Below are 24,226 nucleotides of genomic sequence, written 5' to 3'. Positions count from 1 at the left end.
GTTTCATGCTTGCTGACCGACTAATCCCATTCTCCCTGAGTCAGACGCGTCAGATCCGCGATGGAGAACTATCTGCGCACCTGGCGGAAGGATGCTCTAAATCGTGGCCAGTATGAGGCCGCCGTCTACATTGGCGACAAGGTTCTTGCGCTCACGGGTAGGCCCCGCGTTGCCCTTCCCCGTTTGTCCCCCCAGTGTTTTAGATAAGTGGCTAATGAGTGAGTAAATGAATAGACAGCGATTCAGATGCCTTTTGGCTAGCCCAAGTTCACTTCAACAACAATAACTTTACCCGCGCCCTCGCCCTTCTATCCCGCGGAGACCTCATCACAAAAAATAGCTCCTGTCGCTACCTTGCGGCCCATTGCTACATCAAAGAGAACCAGTTCGACCAAGCTCTCTCGATTCTTGGGGAACAAAACCCAACCGATCTCATCCGGAGCAACAATAGTCGTCGCAAGATTCAACACCTCAACGGCCAAAGCCATGTCACACTCCGGAATGGAAAGAACACAACGGCACGCCTGGAACGGGGCGAGGACCGAGAGAGGGATGACGATGGAAGCGTGAGATATGAGGCCTCCATGTGCTATCTGAGGGGCCTCTGCTTTGCCAAGCAGAATGCCTTTGACCGAGCACGCGACTGCTACAAGGATGCCGTTCGGATTGACGTGCAGTGCTTCGAGGCATACGACCAGCTTATGAAGAACTCTCTGATGTCGCCCACCGAGGAACTGGAATTCCTTGAATCGCTGGACTTCGACTCGATCTCATCCCCCGACCCAGCCCTTGCCCAAGAAGCGGCTCACTTCACCAAGATGCTTTACACCACCCGCCTGTCAAAGTACTCCGCACCGAATGTTTTGTCAGACGCAACCGAAACCCTTTCCACACACTATAACCTCGCTAATAATCCTGATATTTTGCTCTCGCGTGCCGAGGCGCTTTACACTCAATGTCGTTTCGCTGAAGCCTTGGAACTGACATCCTCCATCCTTTCTACACCACAATCGAACGATTTTACACCACCTAATGGCGCAAACAGTCTTGCACACAGCCATGTGGGCCACACCCCTGCAGTCTATCCTCTTCATCTGGCATGCCTCTATGAAACGGGAGCTACAAATGCTCTGTTTTTGCTCTCTCACACGCTGGCTGACCATGCCCCCGAGGAGCCCTACACGTATCTCGCCATCGGCGTCTACTACCTAGCAGTGTCCAAGGTTGCTGAGGCTCGTCGGTTCTTTTCCAAGGCTTCTCTACTGGATCCTCATTCGGCGCCGGCTTGGATCGGATTTGCTCATACCTTTGCGGCCGAGGGCGAGCATGATCAGGCCATCGCTGCGTACAGTACTGCCGCGCGGCTTTTCCAGGGCAGTCATTTGCCACAGCTCTTCCTAGGCATGCAGCACCTCGCCTTGAACAATATGGCGCTCGCGCATGAGTATCTGTGTGCAGCATATGCCATGTCAACCGGAGCGGCGCCAGGCTCGACCCTCAACCTTCCCCCCACCTCTTCCGAAGCACCCCTTGGAGGCGATCCTCTGGTGCTAAACGAGCTCGGTGTAGTCTTTTATCATCAGAACAATCTTCCTGCTGCGGTGGAGATGTTCCGGCAAGCCTTGATGCTGGCCGCCTCCCTCCATAGCGAACCTGGTGCTTGGGTTGCAACTCGCGCCAACATGGGTCACGCCCTTCGTCGCCTTGGCCGTCTACCCGAGGCACTGCGGGAATTTGAGGAGTGTCTCCGGGTTGGTGCTGGAGGAACCAGCCTGGGATATTCTCCATTTTTGGGCGGAGGAGCTGGGGGCTCCGCAGCCCTGGCAACCGCCTCCGGGGTCGGAGGATACGAGGATCGGGGGCTGGTTGGATCCTTGCATACTTCGCGTGGTATTTTGCTACTCGAACTCGGTCGGATAGGGGATGCTGTGTCAGCACTCCACGAAGCCGTTCGAGTGTTAGGGGCAAGTGGTGCTGGCGGCGGCGATGCTGCCGGTGGTGCAGGAGTTGCTGGGACATTACTGAATCGAGCCCTCGAGCTCTGGTCCCTGGAAGGTCGCGAGCGAGATCTTCAGCAGATGGAAGATACTGCCCGGCCATCTAACAGTCGTTCGGCGAACCGTAAAGGCCGTGAGCGAACTGGAACGAACGAGAGCAACCGTTGTCGAATCCGGCATGCAGGCTATGCAGAAGAATGGACGGACGAAGTGACGCATTCTGGCATGGCCGAGGCTGCGGAGACTATGGAAGAACGGGTTGAGATGGAGCTGGATGACAAGGCGGATAGTATTCTTGGACGTGCTTTGGGTCGGGTTCGTCCTGGAGGCCGACAGCGTCGCACACCCCGGCCTGCTAGTCCATTGATCGAGGGTGATACGCCGGCTCGCAGCACTCGCCGAGAAAGAGCCCAACGAAGTCAATCACGGCAATGAGGAATGGGCAGGGTTGTGTTTTGAAGGCGTTGTCCTTTCATCTTGAATGCATTGCAACGGGCGTTTTGGTCTGGATGTCTGGAGGAACTAGCTGTTCCCTGACTTTTACTACTAGTAACCCTAATGATAGGCGGGTATCCATGGAAGTTAGGCTGCATTATCCAACATTTGATACAAAATAGAGCATAACTTATTTTATTATTCATGGACTGTCGGTGGAGGGTGTTTAAAGGCGTTTCTAAGAGGCGTTCATACGAGGCGTTTAATAGAGATATCAAAGGTCTTTCTCTAACTCTTATGATCAACAGGAAGATCTCGAGTAATAGTAATTCAACCTCGATACTCGAATGTATGCTGTCTATGAATCGAATAGAAAACTATAATAAATAGTATAAATGGAAAATTAATTCATTAATTTCTTCCTCCTACAAAGATCACTTAATCCCCTATATAGTATAACCCGTATATGAGGCTCTTTGCATGACTGAGTGGCTGCTGCATTAGTGAGTGTGTTATCAGGAACATGGAACAGGCAGTCGGGGCGCAGCAGGGAATAGCTTAGACCCCTACTCTTGGAATTTGGGGCGGGTAAGGCTAACCAACGGCTATATTTGTCTCGGTATGGAGAGCCCTGTAGCGAATATTCAGGGCGTAAGCCTTCCACTCAGTACTATCCACTAATGGGGCCTGAATACTAGGTACTGTACAATATTGCTTTCCTGGGGTCTCTTAGATACTCCTGAATCATGCTCTCCATTGATATTCGACCTAACAAGCTACACTATATTCTCCTGTCCAACACAATGGAATAAACAAAAGAAAACACTGTACGAACTCACATTGGACAAATGGCAGCATAGTGGGGGCTATGCCAAGGGACTTTGGCCGTTGTTGGTACAGTGATAATTTTTGGTCTTGGCCCGCTGACCAGTTCGCATCTACCAGCAAGGTTGAATCAAACACGAGAAAGCTGGACGATCTGCCAAGGCATTAGGCTTTTTTGAGTTGACGATGGGGCCAGAGACTAGCCACTAAGCCCCTTGGGGAAATCCCTGGGAGACTGGGAGTGGATCGTCTAACACTGGACCCTGAATTGTGGAGGGATATGACGTGGGATAATGTATGTCAGTATTATTGTTTATTGTCCGTTGGGAAGTTGACCTATCCATGTGCTAGGATTATTATTGCGTTTGGTCTTTTATAGTTGACCCTACAAATGAGACCTATGGATTATTTCGTAAAGAGTCATTATTTCCAACGTGGAGATGTCTAGGCAGAGACCAAAAATTAGACGCAAAGTGGGTCTTGGTACGTATGGAGGATACGTACTGCGGTGTACCTGCGTCCAGTAGGACTGTTGAGGTATGTTTAAAGGGTTGACTGGGAGTATATAGGTGTTTGATAGGATGGTTAAGGTACTGGATAGATTGCAGTATGTATCAGTATACGGAGCATCCGCTATACTGATAGAGTATTCAATAGAGTATATACGCAGTAAGTCTTCGTATTGTCAGAATACCCCCAAAGCCTTGTCTACCCTATTGTCCCTGTAGTACTGTACTAGAGTAGCTTTTTTAAGAACATTTAAGATCCCCACCTTAAATTATGTCTTACTACGAAATCATCCAACCCCATTTTCCTCGTCCGAGAAGACAGTAATCATTATTAACTTCTTAACATGCAAGCCACAATCAGCCCCCCGAAGAATGACGCCAAACAGCCCCACAGCCAGTGGGCTGCGGCTCTTTGGAGAACCAATGGAAGTCATGAAACTCCCTTCAACACGCCGATCTTTCGGGAAGCTTGTCAATCGACTGCCAATTTAGGCGTGTTTCATGCTGGCCTCCCCTTTTTTGTATCCGTTTTTTTATGGGGGCCTGTCACCAAATCATAGCCTTTGCTTCCAAACCGCCCAGGGCCCCAGGCACACGCCCTGACGCCCTGAGGTTGTACTGCTTCGTCATCCCACCGGCTTGGTACTTGGGGTCCTCTTCTTTCCTTGTCTTATCTTCTTCATTCTCCTCTATTACTCTGCCCCTCCCCCTCCTCCACCCTTCTCCAGCTTCTCCAGAAATGCTTTCCAATTTCTTCCCTCCGTCATGAGCGCGAACTACCCCTGGATGCGCCCACGGCGCCGTGGCCTGTCCTTCTTCTGCGTCATTGGCAGCTTCTCGTGCCTCGCCATTCTCGCTATCTGGTATGGCATGAACTCTGACCGCGATTACATCCACCCAATCCTCACTCAACTCCTCCCCGCTGGCCATTGCGCCTGTCAAACCTCCACCACCTTTCAATGCTCTACTTGTGTCTCCTGCTCCGAGTCCTCAACTCTCCAGCTGTCTGCCTCCCCCAGCTGGAAATTCCAATACCCTCGCGATGCCCGTAACGAGGCTCTCGACCAAACGCAATGCCAGGCCGCTTTCCAGGGCCTATTCGAAGACATTGCGCGTGGTGAGCGCTACTGGCGCGCTCACGATGGTGGCCTCGTAACTGATGACCTTGACGATATCACCATCCAGCCGGGCATGGTGCGCGCATTCATCTCTCAGGGCCACCTGCATGTGGTCACTGCGCGCGCCAAAGGAGAGGACCACCGTCGCAAAATTCTAGGTGTCTTGAGTTCAATCCACCGTGCGCTGGCCGCAGACCGAGATCGGGCGTCGAGACGCGATATTGAATTTGTATTTTCCGTGGAAGACAAGGTTGAAGACGTTACAAATGCTCATCACCCGGCCTGGGTATTTGCGCGTACCCCGACGGAAGAAGGAGTCTGGCTCATGCCGGATTTCAGCTTTTGGGCCTGGGATAATCCTCAGAACTATATTGGTCCATTTGACCAGGTGGTGGATCGTATCAAGCGTGTGGATTTACCCTGGGATGAGAAGACACCGCAACTTGTCTGGCGCGGCAAGCCGAGTTTCGCTCCGAAGCTGCGCCGCGCATTGATTGAAGCGGCCCGCGATAAACCTTGGGGTGATGTTAAGCAGATTGATTGGGATACTGGGTCTAACGTGCTTCGCATGGAAGATCACTGCCGGTATATGTTTATTGCCCATGTTGAAGGTGGGTGTGTCGATCCATACCCCGGTTCCTCTACTGGAGTATAAGTGTGATCATGGAATTCGTTACTGACCATGCTCTTTCATCCAGGCCGGTCCTACTCCGCATCCCTTAAATACCGCCAGGCCTGCAAATCCGTTATCGTCGCCCATAAACTCCAATACATCCAACACCACCATTACCTCCTCGTGGCCAGTGGACCGAATCAGAACTACGTCGAAGTCGAACGCGACTTTAGCAATCTCGCCGAGAAAATTGAGCCGCTAGTCGCAGATACCGATCTTGCGCACCGCATCGCCACGAATAGCGTCAAGACCTTCCGTGAGCGGTACCTGACTGCAGCTGCAGAGGCATGCTATTGGCGCGCCCTGTTCGACGGCTACGGCAGTGTCTGGAATAGCAGCGTGAACCCCTGGTCTGATCGTACAGGTAAGGAGCGCGGTCTACGCTATGAGTCGTTCATCTTGCTAGAAAGCCCGAAGATGTTCGAGTTCACTGCGGACACGGCCATGTCCGGATATGCCTGATTCGATTGTTCCACTTTTTCATGTTTGTCTTTTTTCATCCCTCAAACAGTCTTATACCATAGAGCGCCACGACCTGCTTTCGACTTTTTATCTTTTTGACACGCCCATTTTATCCGTTCTTACACACTGCATAATTGTTAATACTCCGCCAATGTTTGGATGTCGCTTATCCTATCACCTTTCACCCGTCGTCCCATCTTCTCTAGCGCCTTTGATGGCTCAAGGGCGAAACTCGGATTCGCGGGCGATGGGGAAGAATACCAGCGATCCATCATGAACAGCGGAAATGGCGTTCTGCAGTTCGATTTGTGATACCACGACAGCGTCGATGTTTTTCTTTTTCGTTTCTTGTTATTATTTAGGATGGGACTTGCATATTTACATAGACCTCGACAGAGAGACCTCCCTACCTTACATTATTCATATTAGACCTTAGAACTACGAGGAATTGGACCTTGCTTGGACAAGTTTATATCTAGATATTTTAGAGTTATTAGATTCTCTATGTATATCGGCTATAGTCAATGAGCGGATTGTTCAATTCAATACGTAATTTATCACATCTGACGTCTGCCTTCGGAGGGTATCCTTGTTATCAACTCCGCATTCAGCCCTGGCGCATTGCCTCGTATGTATATAGATAATGGGATTCTCCATAATGTGCTAACGTATAGTTCCTGCATATACCGTGATTGGTTCTGCAGACAATGCCTTTGTCAGATGCAGGGAACTGTCAATAGTCGGCGGAAAAGGTTATTTCCTTTACGCAATAACATCAAGTCGACTTGATCTGTCTTGAGGTCGTGGATATTACAATCTCAGCGTAATATTCGGAGCCCTGTGAACAATGCTTTTCATGAATCATGTCTACATATCGGCTGGCAACTTGATGTTACCTATAAACACAATTCTCTTTATGGTTGTATAGAAATCTCTGCAAGGAGTATTCTATCTGATTCCTTGTCAAATACTGACATATCAAGACTTTCGGGAGCAATAAGACCACAATGTACCATGAGTAGCAATCTCAGTGGTTACCATGATTTACTGTTTCGTGACTGTCCACAACTCTCTCAAATACCTGGTAGAGCTGGTTCTGATCCGAGCTAAGGAACCCGCTCAACCAGCTAGCCATTGCATCCCCTGGGATATTCGCTAAGGAACCGGAGGATAAAGAAGAAAGTGTACTTTGGACCACGAGGCCAACGGCTGCAACGTATCAATCCCACATGGCTGTATTGAATACCGGATCTGGAATGCCGAGCACTTTTGTGTCACCCTGGATGCCCATGTAGATTATACTCCTTCGATGATGTTATAGTATTCCCATTATACGTTCTTCGTAACCCGAAATGTTCAATCGAGGACAACTACGTAATTCGAAGTCTGGGATCCACGTGATCACTCCATCCCCAGATACAATCGTCTTGCACAAACATCAAACAGTCGATTCCGAGCTGCACCCGCACACTCATTCCTTCCACCACAAGTCTTTAACCTCCATCCCCGGTCGTCACTTCCCAACTTACATTCTGCCAGTTCGGAAATTCTTTCTTCATCACCCCTTCTCCTCCATCATCACCTTCATTCACCTCCAGTCTCAGCCATGGAGGAACCCACCCTACGATCTATTCCCTTGCAAAAGCTCACCGCCCTCAATAAACCAAAGCAAGCACAGTGCCAAGGATGTTGTCGTCGACGATGTTGACTGCATCTGGGAAGACATCCAGTCCAAGGTATCCAAGCCATTAGTGAGTCTCCATCGTCGTGTTCGAGACCCCAACGCGTCTTCTCGGATTCCATCGTTGACCACAGCGTTACTTACTATTTTTCACAATGACAGTAGATCCTAATTGTCTTTACCATTCTATCATCCAATTTCCTCTTTGCCCTTGACAATACCATCGTTGCCGACGTGCAGTCTAAATGCATATACAAGGGCTTGGCGAGTATTATGCAGACGTCGAATGTATCATTTTTTTTGTTGACGATTGCCTAATTGGGACTAGTGGTATGTGGGATCGCGTGCTGTGCTCGATATCCGCGTGCCATGAGCCTTACCCTACATTTTGGTCTTGAATACAAGCACCTTGCAAGGACAGCATCTTTCAGACCAACCAGGGCCATGCACCATTTACTATTGATATTGTATACCTAAACCGTATATGATTCTGACGGATATGATCGCCTTGCGAAAATCAGAGAGTGATTTAGTTTAGCCGGTTTAAGTGGTTCGATTTCCTCACGGAGTATCACAACTAAAGCATAGGGAAAAGGATATTTACTAGTATAGTGACATTCCAACATGGAAAGTAAGAGTGATCAAGATCAACTATTTCAAATTTCGATAACTTGGAGTCATTCATATGGGGTTCTCAAAGATTCTTAAGATTGACTAGAAAGCAAACTATTAAAGTACGATTAAAAGAAAATAAAGCAACCAATCAACCTTGCCCTCGTACATTATTGAAAAAAAACCAACATCAAACTCCACGTATTCCAATATCAATTAAAGACGTCCTTTTTTCCTGTACTTTTCTGTTCTTTCTTTTTTTTTTCTTTAAAGAAGTTGTTCGAGTAGTCCTTTTGTATCTCTCCTCTGATCTAATGACCATGGGGCCAATTGTCATCTTCATGAGACATCTCATGATCTGAACGAGCCTTTGTTGTCCAAGTATGCCGCTCCTTGTCCCAATCCGGTTGGCAGACCGTGTATGTCTTACATGCTGTTGAAACAGTGCTAGTGTGTGACCGAGTAGTTTTAGTTTTGGTGGTGGTAGTAGTGCTTGGCTTCGTCGTAGTCGGACGAGTAGTAGAAGTAGTTTTAGTTCTGGTTTTGGTGGTAGTAGTGCTTGGCTTAGTCGTAGTCGGACGAGTAGTAGAAGTAGTTTTAGTTCTGGTTTTGGTGGTAGTAGTGCTTGGCTTCGTCGTAGTCGGACGAGTAGTAGAAGTAGTTTTAGTTCTGGTTTTGGTAGTGGTAGTAGTGGTAGGTTGAGTAGTAGTTGTGGTTTCCTCAGTAGTGGTAGTCGTGGTAGGCTGAGTAGTTGTAGTAGTGGTTTCCTCAGTCGTGGTAGTCGTGGTAGGTTGAGTAGTAGTAGTGGTTTCCTCAGTCGTGGTAGTCGTGGTAGGTTGAGTAGTAGTAGTGGTTTCCTCAGTAGTGGTAGTCGTGGTAGGTTGAGTAGTAGTAGTGGTTTCCTCAGTCGTGGTAGTAGTGGTAGGTTGAGTAGTAGTAGTGGTTTCCTCAGTCGTGGTAGTAGTGGTAGGTTGAGTAGTAGTAGTGGTTTCCTCAGTCGTGGTAGTAGTGGTAGGTTGAGTAGTAGTAGTGGTCTCTTCAGTAGTAGTAGTAGTGGTCTCCTCAGTGGTGGTAGTCGTGGTAGGTTGAGTAGTAGTAGTGGTTTCCTCAGTCGTGGTAGTAGTGGTAGGTTGAGTAGTAGTAGTGGTTTCCTCAGTCGTGGTAGTAGTGGTAGGTTGAGTAGTAGTAGTGGTTTCCTCAGTCGTGGTAGTAGTGGTAGGTTGAGTAGTAGTAGTGGTCTCTTCAGTAGTAGTAGTAGTGGTCTCCTCAGTGGTGGTAGTAGTGGTAGGCTGAGTAGTTGTAGTAGTAGTTTCCTCAGTAGTGGTAGTAGTAGTGGTTTCCTCAGTGGTGGTAGTAGTGGTAGGCTGAGTAGTTGTAGTAGTAGTTTCCTCAGTGGTGGTAGTAGTGGTCTCCTCAGTGGTGGTAGTAGTAGTGGTTTCCTCAGTGGTAGTAGTAGTGGTAGGCTGAGTAGTTGTAGTAGTAGTTTCCTCAGTAGTGGTAGTAGTAGTAGTTTCCTCAGTAGTGGTAGTAGTAGTGGTTTCCTCAGTGGTGGTAGTAGTGGTAGGCTGAGTAGTTGTAGTAGTAGTTTCCTCAGTGGTGGTAGTAGTGGTCTCCTCAGTGGTGGTAGTAGTAGTGGTTTCCTCAGTGGTAGTAGTAGTGGTAGGCTGAGTAGTTGTAGTAGTAGTTTCCTCAGTAGTGGTAGTAGTAGTGGTCTCCTCAGTGGTGGTAGTAGTAGTGGTTTCCTCAGTGGTAGTAGTAGTGGTTTCTTCAGTGGTAGTAGTAGTAGTAGGTTCAGTGGTAGTGGTGGTAGTTGTAGTTGTAGTAGTTTCCTCAGTCGTTGTAGTCGTAGTAGTAGGTTCAGTGGTAGTGGTGGTAGTTGTAGTTGTAGTGGTTGGCTCAGTGGTGGTAGTAGTAGTGGTTTCCTCAGTGGTAGTAGTAGTGGTTTCCTCAGTGGTAGTAGTAGTGGTAGGCTGAGTAGTTGTAGTAGTGGTTTCCTCAGTGGTGGTAGTAGTGGTTTCCTCAGTGGTGGTAGTAGTAGTGGTTTCCTCAGTGGTAGTAGTAGTAGTAGTTTCCTCAGTGGTGGTAGTAGTGGTAGGCTGAGTAGTTGTAGTAGTAGTTTCCTCGGTAGTGGTAGTAGTAGTGGTAGGCTGAGTAGTTGTAGTAGTGGTTTCCTCAGTGGTGGTAGTAGTGGTTTCCTCAGTGGTGGTAGTAGTAGTGGTTTCCTCAGTGGTAGTAGTAGTAGTAGTTTCCTCAGTGGTGGTAGTAGTGGTAGGCTGAGTAGTTGTAGTAGTGGTCTCCTCAGTGGTGGTAGTAGTAGTGGTTTCCTCAGTGGTAGTAGTAGTGGTAGGCTGAGTAGTTGTAGTAGTGGTTTCCTCAGTGGTGGTAGTAGTGGTTTCCTCAGTGGTGGTAGTAGTAGTGGTTTCCTCAGTGGTAGTAGTAGTAGTAGTTTCCTCAGTGGTGGTAGTAGTGGTAGGCTGAGTAGTTGTAGTAGTAGTTTCCTCGGTAGTGGTAGTAGTAGTGGTAGGCTGAGTAGTTGTAGTAGTGGTTTCCTCAGTGGTGGTAGTAGTGGTTTCCTCAGTGGTGGTAGTAGTAGTGGTTTCCTCAGTGGTAGTAGTAGTAGTAGTTTCCTCAGTGGTGGTAGTAGTGGTAGGCTGAGTAGTTGTAGTAGTGGTCTCCTCAGTGGTGGTAGTAGTAGTGGTTTCCTCAGTGGTAGTAGTAGTGGTTTCTTCAGTGGTAGTAGTAGTAGTAGGTTCAGTGGTAGTGGTGGTAGTTGTAGTTGTAGTAGTTTCCTCAGTCGTTGTAGTCGTAGTAGTAGGTTCAGTGGTAGTGGTGGTAGTTGTAGTTGTAGTGGTTGGCTCAGTGGTGGTAGTAGTAGTGGTTTCCTCAGTGGTAGTTGTAGTGGTTTCCTCAGTCGTTGTAGTCGTAGTAGTAGGTTCAGTGGTAGTGGTGGTAGTTGTAGTTGTAGTGGTTGGCTCAGTCGTTGTAGTCGTTGTAGTCGTAGTAGTAGGTTCAGTGGTAGTAGTGGTAGTTGTCGTGGTGGTAGTGGTAGTAGGCTGAGTGGTCGTCGTAGTGGTCGTCGTAGTGGTCGTTGTAGTGGTCGTTGTAGTCGGGCATGTGATGGTGCAAGAGAAATAATTAGGACAAGTTGCTGTGTTACAGTTACCACAGCTGTAGCAAGTTCCTAAAGCCCATCCGGTACCGCCATTCGGTCCCGATAGAGAAGCATGGGCGGCGAAGTACAGTTTAGCTCCGCACTTGATGGACGATATCGGACCTGGGATCTGAATGGAGCACGTTGAGCCGGTGCAGGTCGAGCCTGCGCCTCCAGCGCTATATGGAAAACCACCCGGGTTACCAGTCGCGGGAGGCGAAGTTCCGACATAGAAATGAGCTTCCTGATACGAGGCCCCGGCAGGAGCTGGTGGGTATGTAACAACGATGCTTTGTGTTGTGACATCAACTACCACATTGACCGACCCAATAATCGTACCTCCGTTAGCACTTCCAATACGGAAACTTGTCGAGCACTGTTGAGTTACATCCCGCGCACGTAGAGTCCATGGCCGAGCTTCAGTAAGCTGCATAAGCAAGAGCACTACAATGCTCACGACAAAGTGATGGATTTTCATATTGAACAATAGAACAATAGCAACGCAGGGCTCAAAGGGCTATACGACGATGAAGGCTTTCAAAAGATCAGCGTCCCCCGAAGTACCGGTGGAGGTAGGAGCTGACCACATATGGAGACATCAAAGGATAAATCCCAAATTCATCGAAATTTACTTCGAGGTCACGGCATTCTTAAATAAGTATGTCGAAACTCTAATCTTAAACCCACTACCCTTTGTTCATTGTTCGGCCATCTGTCTATTCTCGCTACTATTTGCGTAGTACCGACTATGACATAGTGATGCGGTACAAAGACCAACACCTTAACCTGGATTCTTCGTGTTGCTGTGGGTCTGATTGTTCAAGCAATGTTCTAGACTGAGAGACTCAGACATCTATATCTAGGCGAGGAAGTCTATCTTGGCTAATCAAACGGTGTCACATGACCATCTCGGGAACTTCCATCAACACCTAGTTGGTCCCAATTGGCCGGCAATCAGGACCGTTCTTTATTGGCGATCTAGAATTTCCTCCCGCGCGAACAGGCGGTTCTCAGACTTAGCTAGTACCAAAAGATCAATGCTCCGCATTCGGTCTCGATTGGGTTCGAGGCCGGCCGTTGGGGGACTCGATTGACTTTCTTGCTCGTCCGTCCGCCCCACTCTCCCCGCGATTTTTCCTTGCGGAATGCGGGCTCTGGACTCCGCTCCCAATCCGAGAAGGCCAATTCGGTGGTTTAACATGTCGGTAGCACTTGACACCGGATCTTTCTATGATGATTATATTCTTGCTGGCTTCGACACGACATCAGGATTGGTTCGCTGCTCGGATAACCATGCAGAGTTAGGTGAACCCCCATGATAGCTCGTTCAAGAGTCTACACGTAAACAATCGCCACTTTAGAAGCTCCAATCTGGACATTGGTGGACTCGGATCAAGCCACAAATTAAGTTGCGTTTTACATCACAATAATTCAATCCTTGAAGCCCTGTCGAGAACTTTGCCCAAACAACTACCCAAATTTTTCAATCTCCTGTAGATTGTTTGTTGCTATGGGCAAAATGTTCAATCTATCCCATCAGTCTGGCTACACCAGGCGTGGATCCTACCCCAGACGTGGGAGGATTTCATTTCAAGTCCTCATAATTATGTTCATCTTCGGTTACTTCTGCAAGACGACCCTATATTCTCTTGAAGACTACTACGCGGGAGCCTGCAACCGAGATACCGAAACGTTCTCTGGGGAGCCGTTCGCTGGACCGTCACGTCGAGAGAAAGAAAGGCCACACCACGCACAATCAGAAGCGGCCTCATATGTAGGTTGGGAAAAGCCAATTGATGATGGCTTTGACAGAGACCACAATGATCATTTCGTTGAAGCGTTGGAGAATATGCTTTCCATACTACCAGACGAGCCTGATATTAAAGACGCGGTCGCGCCCATTGAAGGAACAGGCGAGGAAAAGGTTAGAGAAGTTGGCGCTCGAGCGCGAATTTTCAAAGACGCTTTCGAAGCCTGGGAAGCGCTTCATATCTTCCCCACACGAGATCAGATGTTTGTCCGTCAGGACACATTGCAGTATCTCAAAAGAAGCCCTAGTCTGGTATCTCGGCAGCAACTGGATCAAGCAAGTATTATTCATCGATATGAGGAGTTTCACTCTTTTCTTACGCGCTTGTCAACACTTCTTTTTTCCTGGACAATTCCCTACTTTCCAGACCTTACCACTCTTCACGCGCAACTTTGGAGTGGGGGTCAGGGCATTGTCTTGACGGGCGGAGATCATCAGGCTGCCTATCTGTTGACATCTATTCAAGCTTTTCGAAGCATGGGTTGCGATCTACCTGTCGAGATAATGTATCTTGGAGATGACGATCTGGGACATGAAAATAGGCAAAAGCTGGAGGCAATCGATGGAGTTATCACTCGCGACCTGAGCCCAATGGTCAATGATAAAGGGTGGAAGCTCGCTGGATGGGCTCTTAAGCCATTTGCAATCCTGCTCTCGAGTTTCCGCGAGGCAATTTTCATCGACGCGGACTCCCTCTTCCTCCGCGACCCCGCAATTCTGTTTAAGGATCCAGATTATATGGAGACGGGAGCACTTTTCTTCAAGGATCGAGTCATTCAGCCGTCATCTAAAAGAACGTGGCTGAAAAAGATCCTGCCAACACCGGTATCCAGCAAGATCCGACAAAACCGTTTCTGGACTGGCGAGAGTAGTCATATGCAGGAATCCGGCGTTGTGGTGATTGATAAGTGGGAGCATTTTGTGGCTCTTTTGGTAATCACCCGCATGAACGGTCCAGATCGCGATGGAAAGAAAGAAGAGGGAATAGTTGGTGTATATGATATGGTCTTTGGTAAGACACCTGATTGGTTTCTCCTGTGTGTATCAACATATACTCATTACCACCAGGTGATAAAGAAACATTTTGGCTCGGTCATGAACTTGTTGGTGATACCAGTTATGCTTTCCATGATGGCAAGGTTGCTGTGATGGGAGTGGCTGAAGAAAAGCCGTCGGACGATCCCGAGAAACATAGCCATGAACTACGAGATACCGAGTCTGAACAGCCCAGGAGAGCCTTTTCCATCTGTGCGCCACAACTGGTACATTTGGACGGGGCAGGCCGACCACTTTGGTTCAATGGCTGGATCCTCCCGAACAAGTTCTCTGATGACCCCAATCTGCAACCGGTCAATTTTGAATCATTCATTACCGAGCCAAGTAACATCAAGGGCTCTGGGCCTTGGGAATTAAAGGGCAACAACATTCTTTGCCTCACTTCAGACCATTTCTTGAATCTCACTACTGTTGAGAAGGAAGCTCTGGATACTACAATTCAGATAGCGAAAAGGGTCGGTGCAATTGGAGCTTAATCTGATATATAGCTCTATATTTTAATGAAATCAACGCGATTATTGACCCTGATAGGCGGAATTTAACGAGTAATTTCGTGTGATTTATTTCACTATTAACCCCCCCCCCCCTCAAATACATGACGCCAAAAGGCAATCATAGTCTCAGGCGTCCTATCGGTTCGAAGGGTATAACTCGACCTATCATTCTCTCCAAGATTTCTGTCCGATGATGCAACCACGAGGTCACCTTCTCAACATGACTGGCTCAAACAACACGGCCAACTAATCAGAAAATCTCGAATTTCAAGCATTCTACCAAATTTCAAGACCGGAAAAAGCAAGCCAGTTTGTCAAAGTGTACAAGTAATCAAACCCAATAATCGAATCCTGTCAGTTCTAGGAGACTGACAACACTCTATGTTCTGCCTGATACTTCGCGAACAACGCGCTGCCGCGGATTCCGCGACTATGAGGTCTGAGATGTAAGCACAACATCGGGACCCTTGGAGGCATCACTATACTGCATTTTGTGAATTCAGTTTTGGTAATGTTGAAGGCCCAGGTCTAGCTGAGCAAGAGAGAGCGTTGATCGCGTGAGATGAGTAGCTGAGAGCTCTGAGATACGCCTGATTACAATTGTGGCGGCCCCTGTGCTCGGCAATCATAGCTTGCTGTAGAGAGATAACATCATGTTTGTAGCCGCATTTGTACTCGACAGTAAATCGTGTGATGGTAGTGGCCTTTTACCGGAAATAACACGACTTGAGAACAAATTATAATTTTAGCATTCAAAAGTATAATGTTCCGCTTTGTGCCCGATTACCCCACATGTTCGATTGGAGAGATGCGTCATGATCCATGTCACTGGCAAGATAACCTTCTCATTCGTTCCGCTTGCGCCAAAGTTAACTGATGGTGGCCAAACTGTTCGAGCCTCTCGAGTCGAGACCTTATCAATCCCATCCGCGCAAGCTCCGATTGGCCCAACCAACTTTTCAACCAGCAACATCACTCAGGTCACGTGCACGGCCTGGCCAAGGCTGATTGATAGTCAAAAGTTTGTTTCATCGGATTTAGTTCGTCTCCCTATACGCCAAGGGGGCTTACCTACGTTCATGGCGTCAATCGCCACAAATCTACAATTTGTGGAAGACTGATAAGCTAGGGTACACAATGAATGAGGGTTCTTAGCCGTGGCTCACAGATGCTAAAGAAAGTCAATTCTTAAGTTCATGCCCCGTCGCTCTTGGCCTTTTCAAATATTAGCGGAACGAGATGATCATACTCACTGTCTCACTATCAAATCAGAACATGACGATGACCTTCAACATCAGCCACACTAGGAAAATAATTGAATCTGGAATTCATGTAGCTTCACACGAATAAAGACTGGGTTCCAAAGTCCTTCCGAGCCTAGGTCTAGAATATTAATGTTAGGGGATTAGAACGACCCCCCTCATCATTGTTACTCGTACAACAATCTAGGCCTAATTAGGATGACTCATCTTATACTGTGGCTAGATAGCTACATGATATAATCAACTTCCCTCATCAAATTCCCTCATCAACTTCAAAATGATTCTGTAAATCATAATTCAGAAGATAAGGTGAAACGGGGTCATAAAACTATGTAGAGGGATGGTTCACAAGACCTTTATGAAGATGTTTCAAAAAAAAAGAATTAAGAGCCTATCTTTTGAGAGTTTTGAGATAGCTCCCATCATATAAATTGTCCGAGTAAACCGCAACTACTTCTATGATTAATTAGTCTTTTTATTAACGGTGGCTGAAAGTTTGGCTGAAGGGGAATATACAGGGAGGTAAAGAATAGTGTTCTTAGAGAAAGAAAAATGGGAGGTCAATTAATAACAGTAGCTGAGCTAATTCAAACTAGGTATTGTTTCCTCCTGGAGAGTATACTCAAGTTCCTAGTCCCTCAGATGGATCTTAGCTTCCGATATATCTCGAGTCTATCAGTCTTTCCGGTTTGACTTGGTTTGACACCTCGCCGAGTTTTAGTTTGTATCTTCTACCTCCACATTCTTTTTCTTGCTCAAATCCACTTACTCTTCTTCATCTTCCCCCTCTTCCTGCTCCCCTCCTCCCTTCTTTTTCACCTATTCCTTATTTCTCATTATGAAATTGAGGGTCCCGGGGGCATGACTGCTCCCAACATCTGATATGGGTCCCTCTGAGAACGGGTCCCTCCAATACCGATGCCTCCAATGTGGGAGTGTCTGATTCCAATCTTGGCGGATATGGATAGTGCTCTTGATCAGGAGGGTGCGAGTACCCGATCTAACATTATTCCATCGCTCGAATATCAATAGGGGGTTGTGTCCAGGCCCAGAAGATCCTCGTCTGCCATTCCCTCAAAGTAGTCGGGGCTGTCGGCAGCGAAAATTGGCGGAGGGGTGGACTGTGATCGGAATTAATATTGGCCAGTACAAGGAATTAGAGGAAGGTTCGATTATGTCTATCTGTATAGGAGAACGAGAGAACAGAATGGAATGGGGGAAAAGGCCCTAGAAACAGCCAGCACGTAGGACGAAGGGGACAGCCTATAGGGAGATTGCCTTCTGTCTTTCCAATTTTATCTCTTTACACGGTTTGATTTGTTGATTTGGAGAGTTTCGGCGAAGGGCCTGAAGTCGGTGGGAGGAGAAAGGAGATTGCACACATCAGAAATAAAAAATGAAATCAAGGGTGAGGAAAAAGATTAATTCCGTTTATAATCACAACTCCCCCAACCTATTAAACTTATATACCACGACTCCAGAGGCTACCTTGCTTCTAAAGCTGGGTATCTTCAAAGCCTGCCATCACTACAAAGCCCGCCACATATTTGCAACCCTCGCGGCGACAGATGATATCCTTCAGCACGTTGAATGAAATATGTGGCTCCCTGGTTTTATTTGTAGATTTCAGCAAACAATTGGCCTTGTTAAGTTTTAGACCCATCTAAATAAGGACCTACATATTGTCACGACATGTTTATCTACACATTGGACACATTCTGGCAACAGAAAAGGAGCGAGTGACTTGAACTATAACAGCAGTAGCAAATGCCAAGACAAATTTGCAAGCCGTCCAATACCAACATTCCCTATCTCTCTAATCAAAATGAATGCGCCACAACTCACGATCACAGTCACTTATATACCCTGTGCGAGTGTGGAGCATGGCAGTGTTATCACTGATTAGAAGATCACCTTTTTCCCACTCAAAGCGAAGGCAGACTCTGTGATCATACGTGATGCGATCAATAATCTGAACGAGACTGGGTTCTTCATTTTCAACTTTCACATCGCAAGTGGAAAACTTGGTCTTCGTGGAGTCCCACGGTTGATGCCATCTCAGGCAAGGTAATCCCGAGACTGGGTGTTTCACAAGCAGTGGGAGATTCTTCATTTTCGCATCCCAGAAACCATTATTATCCATGGCCCAGGTGACATTTTGCAGGCGCTCTGCATTCCAGGGCTGCGGGAGATACCTAAAGAACAGCCTCGAGCTAGCGAACAGAGTGTATCCGCTGCCTTTCGGGGCGGTCGCTGGACAGGTGAAGAACTGGTAACCCGGTGGGCGCTGTACTTTCTTGGTTTCCCCTGTGACTGGATCGGTGATTTCTTCGAATTTGAACATGCCATCAAAATGCATTGGCATCGGCTCATTCGAAGTAACGTTGTTGCCCATCTTATCCGAGCGACCTGCATCGCGCACTTTCTGGATTATACCGAAGCTCCACGGGAGGATGGTGCCAAGTTCAGATCCGGCTTTGACATAAAGATCTTCTTCAAGTGTCTCTGCAAAGCCACGTAGAATCACCGGTGACATGCTATTAGAGATCCTCCTGGCCTTATTCATGGGAATAGCGCTGATCGACGGTCGCGGGTTCAGATTATCAATGTCGGCTGGGCGAATGATGACTCCACAGGGATATAAATGCTCAAATTTCACGGAAATTCCATCCTTCGACCAATCGAATATCTCGGATTTCTCTCGGAAGAAGTATGGCTGGCCGTTCTTATAAATCAGGTCGTGTGTCTCTCGCACATCTTCAGCGTGGACTGTTCGGTATGAACCATCCAGGCCGATGGCCACAGAGGCGTGCCATGGCGTAAATCCAAGGGCTCCCCTAAGCTGTGGAATGACAGAAACAGACAATTTCTTCTCGCCGGCAGACTCGTGAATAGATAATCGAACATAGTCGCCTCGATTGGCTTTGATGGCGGCAGCAAACATCTTCCCGCGAATGATCATCTGGCGCGCGATCTGGGAGATTTGTGTCTGTCTCGCACGCTTGGAAAGGGTCTGGGTCTCTTCTTGATGTGCGAGATCTTTGGTGAGGAATTTGATGTACCCGCGGTACGTCAGACAAGTATCATTGTCAGTCTTGATAGCCTTATCGGCGTTGAACGTGGGGTCACCAAAGATATACATCAGCTCGCGGCGTAGACAGCTAGCATGTGCTAGGTAGAAGGCCTTTGCTGTCTCTGGGTTATTGCTCTGGAACCAAGGATGCTCAAGGAGCTCGAACAAGCGAATAAACTTCACATGGCGGAGGTCTTTCTCCACGGCCATCTTTCGCAGTGTCTCGCTATAGTCCCAGACAGTCTCATCGGGAACCCCAAGGATATCTGATACCTCGAATTAGAAAAAGCCAGAGTTTGGGCCATGAGTTAACCTACCATTGTACACGAGGCCGTCTGAGCTGATATATACATTGGCCCCGGGCTCGTATACTTGGGCGATGTTCTCACACAGTCCGTTCAGATGGCAAAGCGCCAGTTCCTCGCCAAAGTCAGGCATCGTACCCAGGACTTTGTCTCGCGCATTTGGTGATTTGAAAGGAAATGCAGGAAGAATCATCCGAATCGGTTCCTGGCGCTTCACTTGTTCGACGACGATAGGAACGAACGACTCCAACCCCTTCCAGGAACCGCCATTCTTCTCGTAGTCAACGCCATAACTCTCAATCACCTTCAAGATATCAACTGCCATTTTGCGATCGTCGATAGGAGTACTAGAGAGAGAATCAGGTGGAGACTGGCGGTTGAGGGCATTTTTTGCGTGTTGTGTCGAGGGATTGCCGTTTGCGGTAATCAGATCGGGATCGGCAATGTCAGATTCGGAAGGGGGTGCCACATCGTCAGTGGAGAATTCGATCGGAATGTGATCGGTAGCATTACTCTCTTCAAGATTAAAAATTCCATTCTTGGTGGGACTCTGTGGATTGAGGTCTGTGACCATGTCGGCAATAGGTGCTGGGGCAATCATGGTGGTGCAAGTTAAACGGTGTCACCCCGGAGTATCGTGAGTTTAAAAAAAAAAAAAAAAAAAAAAAAAAAGGGCGGGGGGTTGAGATCTTCAGAAAACCGTAGAAAGATTTAATTTGCCTGCTTTGATCTGTCAACTCCAGATAACCAGGCGAGACAATTCAGCGTCGCTGCAGAACGAGTAGGTCCTATATACCCGGGCTTGGTCAATGTAAGATCGAGGTAAGATCTCTCGAGCACCGACAACGCCACGAAAGAGAGCTCAGCCGTATGACTATTTCTCCTATTGCGGACTCAGACGCAGAGTTTGAAGTTGAATGTAGAAGACCATAGACCGCTGGTCTGTTAGGCCTGTACAACAGGCTTTGCCGTGCAGATTTCACTCTATGTCTCTGCGTAAAGTCTAACGTACGAGATGATCTGAGAAAAGAAACGCATGAAGATCTCTGACTGGGGTAGGTGTCAATCTACCATGTGCTGCTGAGTAGGTCAATTACGGCGAGCAAATAAGGAACCTGGAAGGGCTGCGATGCGATCTAAAAGGTGTCAGCAAAACTCGTATACGGTCAGGTGGCGACGGAGGATAAAAGATACCCTTGGCATAGTTTTAAACATATAGTTTTGTCTGCTGGTGACGAGACTTGCAGTAACGTGCCACCGTTAATTTACAGGGGTGCAGCGATGGACGTACTCCTTTGGGTCAAGGCTACAAGGCCATTTACCTTGATTGTATTCAAGCCAGCATACATCCTGAAGAGCAGTCATTTGATGTTGAAGGAAGGAGATATCTTGGCAAATCACAGATACACCAGTTCTTGCCAAGTGGGACTATGTGACTCAGAATATACTCCCGAGGGTCGGTGCATATAATCAGCATCATACTCGTAGTCTAGTGGCTTTCGCGGTATTCAGCTCCATTCATCCGGTCTACATGTGGCTATGGTTCGCAGATCCTGAGGAAACTGCCGCTAGACATATGATGGGCGAGGTCTGGCTGACCGGAAAAATGGCAAACATCATATACGAGAAAGCTCTAGCTGTAAGGTAAACCCATGTTACTCATGACGCAGTAGCCCTCAATGAGTTCATAATGCCGGCTCATTATTCAGTGTCGCAATACAGGTCAGACAGTGAACTGTGTCCATGAATTGACTAGTGTACGTGTCTATCTAGGATCGCTTGTCCGATTCGGTCCAACCATACTCCATCAGCCGAGACACGAAAGCGGCCATCTCCGGTGTTGTTAGCAGGCGGACAATATAGAAGCTAGCATCAAGGCCCGAGCTGACACCCCCGGCTGTGATGACTTGCACAGCATCTCCTTTGATGTATCCCCCATCAATATAACGCTTATGCACCACGTTTGTTGACGGGTCACTTCTTCCCCCAAATTTGAGGCATATATCCCGGAGATTATCAATTGCTCGATGGTGAGTAGTGACGGTCAGACCTGACAAAATACCCGCGGCACCAAGCAAGAAACTACCGGTGCAAATTGAGAATAACAAACGCGGCCGTTGTAAAGAAGTCCGGGGTAGACGCGCAAACTTGCGGATGAGCTCCACCTCGGGCAGATTGACATCGACCATGGGTTGTAGCACAGAGGGCGGTCCTCCTGGCACGACCAGAATGTCGTACTCGGAGATATTTTCCAGCGCATGGTCGAGAATTGTGTCCACCTGTACACTCAATGCATTCGCAGCACGAATATTAGTGCTTCGTGCAATAGTCTGGGTAGTGAACATTCGATCGGGGTCATCTGGATTTCGGTTATGCGAGACATGGGATAAGACTTCCATTGGACCTGCGAAGTCAAGGATATCTGCCCCCTGGAAGAGCAAGACCCCGACGTTGTAGTAATGCTTCTTAATCGTAGCAGACATGTTTTCGCCAGCTTTCACCAGCCTAAAGAGTGGTTTTGTGACCTGTTTTCAAGAGATGTGACGCGACTTCACTGAGTGCCAGAGGTGTCGGAGAGTCCGATTTTTCACGACCTCACGAGAAGCCAAGGGTTAGCAACTCCCAGACTCATGCTGGACTCTTGTCGTTAGTTCAGGCGAGAACCCAAGAGGTAGATTTTACCTCCACGGTGGATGTCAGGACTGTTCCCGCTCTAGGAGATAACAGGCCGACGCTGTGCAACCATGCATTTTCCGATAGCGCCGATTTGCGCACGTAACTGAAACTGCATTACCTCGAGTCCAGTCATCACTCATGAGATGCCTGTTAGGAAAGAAGAGGAATAGTAGCGGTGTAGGCGATTCATGGTGGTTCATGCAAGGTTTCCTGGAGTTTGGGTCTTCGCCTCGTGGCCAGGATTATACGAAATGCGGTATGACAAAGTATAACCAGTCAATTGCGCGATATTTTTCAAAGCGGCCGAGGCAAATTATGAATTGGTGGGGCTTATGAAGCAGTTTGAGAGAATGTTCCATAGTTAGTCCTTCTCGTCGGGATGTGGGCTCCATCCGCGCTCCCCGCAATTCCTTCTTCGGATGGTGGGGGATGCAGAGGCCATGCGCAATAATAAGAATGTAGCGAGGCGCAATGATTGATAGAAATGTTGTTCTTGTAATTTTTCATGCCAATTTGACAGACAAAGACTTCATCATGGCCTCCGTCGACTACCAGAGCCACTTCTCTATCGCGAATATTCCGTTCGGAGTAGCCTCGTCCAACACGCACCCGAAGCCTCAATGTGTAACTCGATTGGAGAATAACGTCATATTTCTTGCGGAGTTACAACGTACGGGTGTCTTTGCTGATATTTTGAGCTTGCCAGAGGGTATCTTTGACCAGCCGAGTCTCAATGAGTACGCGGCGTTACCAAAGGTCACTCAGCGCGAGGTCCGCAAGGTGTTACAAGTGGCACTGGCCAAACCCCTGCCAACGGGACTCACCGAAGACATCAGTGCGGTGACTCTTCATATGCCTGTCTCTGTAGGCGGTTTTACAGGTATGTTCGTAAAGTGCCATTGTTATTTGATGGACAACGCAATCTAATATCCGTTAGACTTCTCGTGCAGTCTGCACCACGTTCGGAACGCAGGCCGAGCTATCCTCAATGACGAATCCCCTCCTCCCGGCTTCTTCAACTTTCCAATCGGATACAACGGCCGCGCAAGCACTATTTTTGTCTCGGGTACTCCGGTGATCCGGCCACAAGGCCATTTCTTTGACCGTTCTGCGCCAACTGAGAAGAAGCCCATTGTATATGGTCCCTCGCAAGCTCTAGACTACGAACTGGAGATCGGGGTCATCGTTGGCAAGGGTGTTTCACGTCTACAAGGATTGAATGCGAAAGATGCGGATGAGCACATCTTTGGCTTGGTTATTTTGAATGATTGGAGCGGTTAGTATTTTCGACCCGTAAAGGAAGGTGACATGAAGTTGACGCTGACCGAACCTTGTCTTTAGCACGCGACATCCAGGGATGTGAGATGGTTCCACTGGGACCACTGAATGGCAAGTCATTTGGAACGAGCATTTCACCCTGGATTGTGACATTGGATGCCCTCGAGCCATTCAAGGTCGCGGGCCCCAAGCCCGAGGCTGTCTTGGCAAGCCATCTCGAAGATATTGCCGACTCCAGTTATGCTATTGATATGAAGGTGGAAATTCTTGTTGGGACACAAACAACCACTGTCACCGAGTCAAAGGTACAGGACTTGCACTGGAGCGGACGTCAAATGGCTGCCCATCTTGCTAGCACCGGGGCCGACCTTCAGACTGGAGATATCATTGGCACTGGAACGGTCAGCGGTCCGGTCGATGGTAGCTATGGCTGTCTGCTTGAGATTACCAAAGCTGGCAAGGAGCCTGTCACCCTTGCTGATGGTTCCAAGAGGCATTTCCTGTTGGATGGTGATGTAGTTCGCATGACCGCTGTGGCGGGTGGAGCTGATTCTGGCGTTGGATTTGGTGAGTGCATTGGTGAACTGCAGCCTGCGATGAAGTTCTAGGGCAATAGGCTTCTCCTTTTTGTCAGCCAGAATGGTGGCAAAAAACATTATAATAGATTTCCGGAAACATATAGACAAGCCGATTGGGAAGTATTGAAATGTCATGAAATATTGATGCGCTGTTCATCATGCACTAAAGAATCAAAAGTGATCGATCGACCATAGATTATGAAAGGAGAATCTTGAAGAATTTTAGGCAGT

General features: G+C 48.0%; 7 protein-coding genes across 7 annotated transcripts; 4 read left to right on the top strand and 3 right to left on the bottom strand.

The window, feature by feature from the left end:
- Nucleotides 1-60: 60 nt before the first annotated feature.
- N7496_004358 (anaphase promoting complex subunit CDC16) lies at nt 61-2,432 on the top strand (the record flags this gene model as incomplete). The annotated part of the gene is made up of 2 exons (XM_056697289.1): nt 61-157; nt 235-2,432. 2 exons carry the CDS (start codon nt 61-63, stop codon nt 2,430-2,432), a joined length of 2,295 nt encoding a protein of 764 aa, XP_056559501.1.
- A 2,099-nt stretch (nt 2,433-4,531) lies between these two features.
- On the top strand, nt 4,532-6,019 carry N7496_004357 (uncharacterized protein; the record flags this gene model as incomplete). Its single annotated transcript, XM_056697288.1, has 2 exons — nt 4,532-5,495; nt 5,583-6,019. The coding sequence occupies 2 exons, from the start codon at nt 4,532-4,534 to the stop codon at nt 6,017-6,019; spliced, it is 1,401 nt and encodes a 466-aa protein (XP_056559500.1).
- Nucleotides 6,020-8,623: 2,604 nt separating this feature from the next.
- On the bottom strand, nt 8,624-11,941 carry N7496_004356 (uncharacterized protein; the record flags this gene model as incomplete). The annotated part of the gene is made up of 1 exon (XM_056697287.1): nt 8,624-11,941. The coding sequence occupies one exon, from the start codon at nt 11,939-11,941 to the stop codon at nt 8,624-8,626; it is 3,318 nt and encodes a 1,105-aa protein (XP_056559499.1).
- A 1,041-nt stretch (nt 11,942-12,982) lies between these two features.
- Nucleotides 12,983-14,805, top strand: N7496_004355 (putative alpha-1,3-mannosyltransferase; the record flags this gene model as incomplete). Its single annotated transcript, XM_056697286.1, has 2 exons — nt 12,983-14,285; nt 14,342-14,805. The coding sequence occupies 2 exons, from the start codon at nt 12,983-12,985 to the stop codon at nt 14,803-14,805; spliced, it is 1,767 nt and encodes a 588-aa protein (XP_056559498.1).
- A 3,096-nt stretch (nt 14,806-17,901) lies between these two features.
- Nucleotides 17,902-20,064, bottom strand: xanB (isocyanide synthase xanB; the record flags this gene model as incomplete). The annotated part of the gene is made up of 2 exons (XM_056697285.1): nt 17,902-19,424; nt 19,476-20,064. 2 exons carry the CDS (start codon nt 20,062-20,064, stop codon nt 17,902-17,904), a joined length of 2,112 nt encoding a protein of 703 aa, XP_056559497.1.
- A 1,168-nt stretch (nt 20,065-21,232) lies between these two features.
- xanA (isonitrile hydratase-like protein xanA) lies at nt 21,233-21,946 on the bottom strand (the record flags this gene model as incomplete). The annotated part of the gene is made up of 1 exon (XM_056697284.1): nt 21,233-21,946. One exon carries the CDS (start codon nt 21,944-21,946, stop codon nt 21,233-21,235), a length of 714 nt encoding a protein of 237 aa, XP_056559496.1.
- Nucleotides 21,947-22,673: 727 nt separating this feature from the next.
- On the top strand, nt 22,674-24,025 carry N7496_004352 (fumarylacetoacetate hydrolase family protein; the record flags this gene model as incomplete). Its single annotated transcript, XM_056697283.1, has 3 exons — nt 22,674-23,019; nt 23,077-23,415; nt 23,481-24,025. 3 exons carry the CDS (start codon nt 22,674-22,676, stop codon nt 24,023-24,025), a joined length of 1,230 nt encoding a protein of 409 aa, XP_056559495.1.
- Between the last annotated feature and the right edge of the window lie 201 nt (nt 24,026-24,226).

Source organism: Penicillium cataractarum, assembly GCF_028827025.1.
Source record: "Penicillium cataractarum strain IBT 29864 chromosome Unknown utg000002l, whole genome shotgun sequence".
NCBI lineage: Eukaryota > Fungi > Ascomycota > Eurotiomycetes > Eurotiales > Aspergillaceae > Penicillium > Penicillium cataractarum.
Note: the sequence above shows the minus strand (reverse complement) of the source record. Positions and strands in the feature narration are given on the sequence as shown.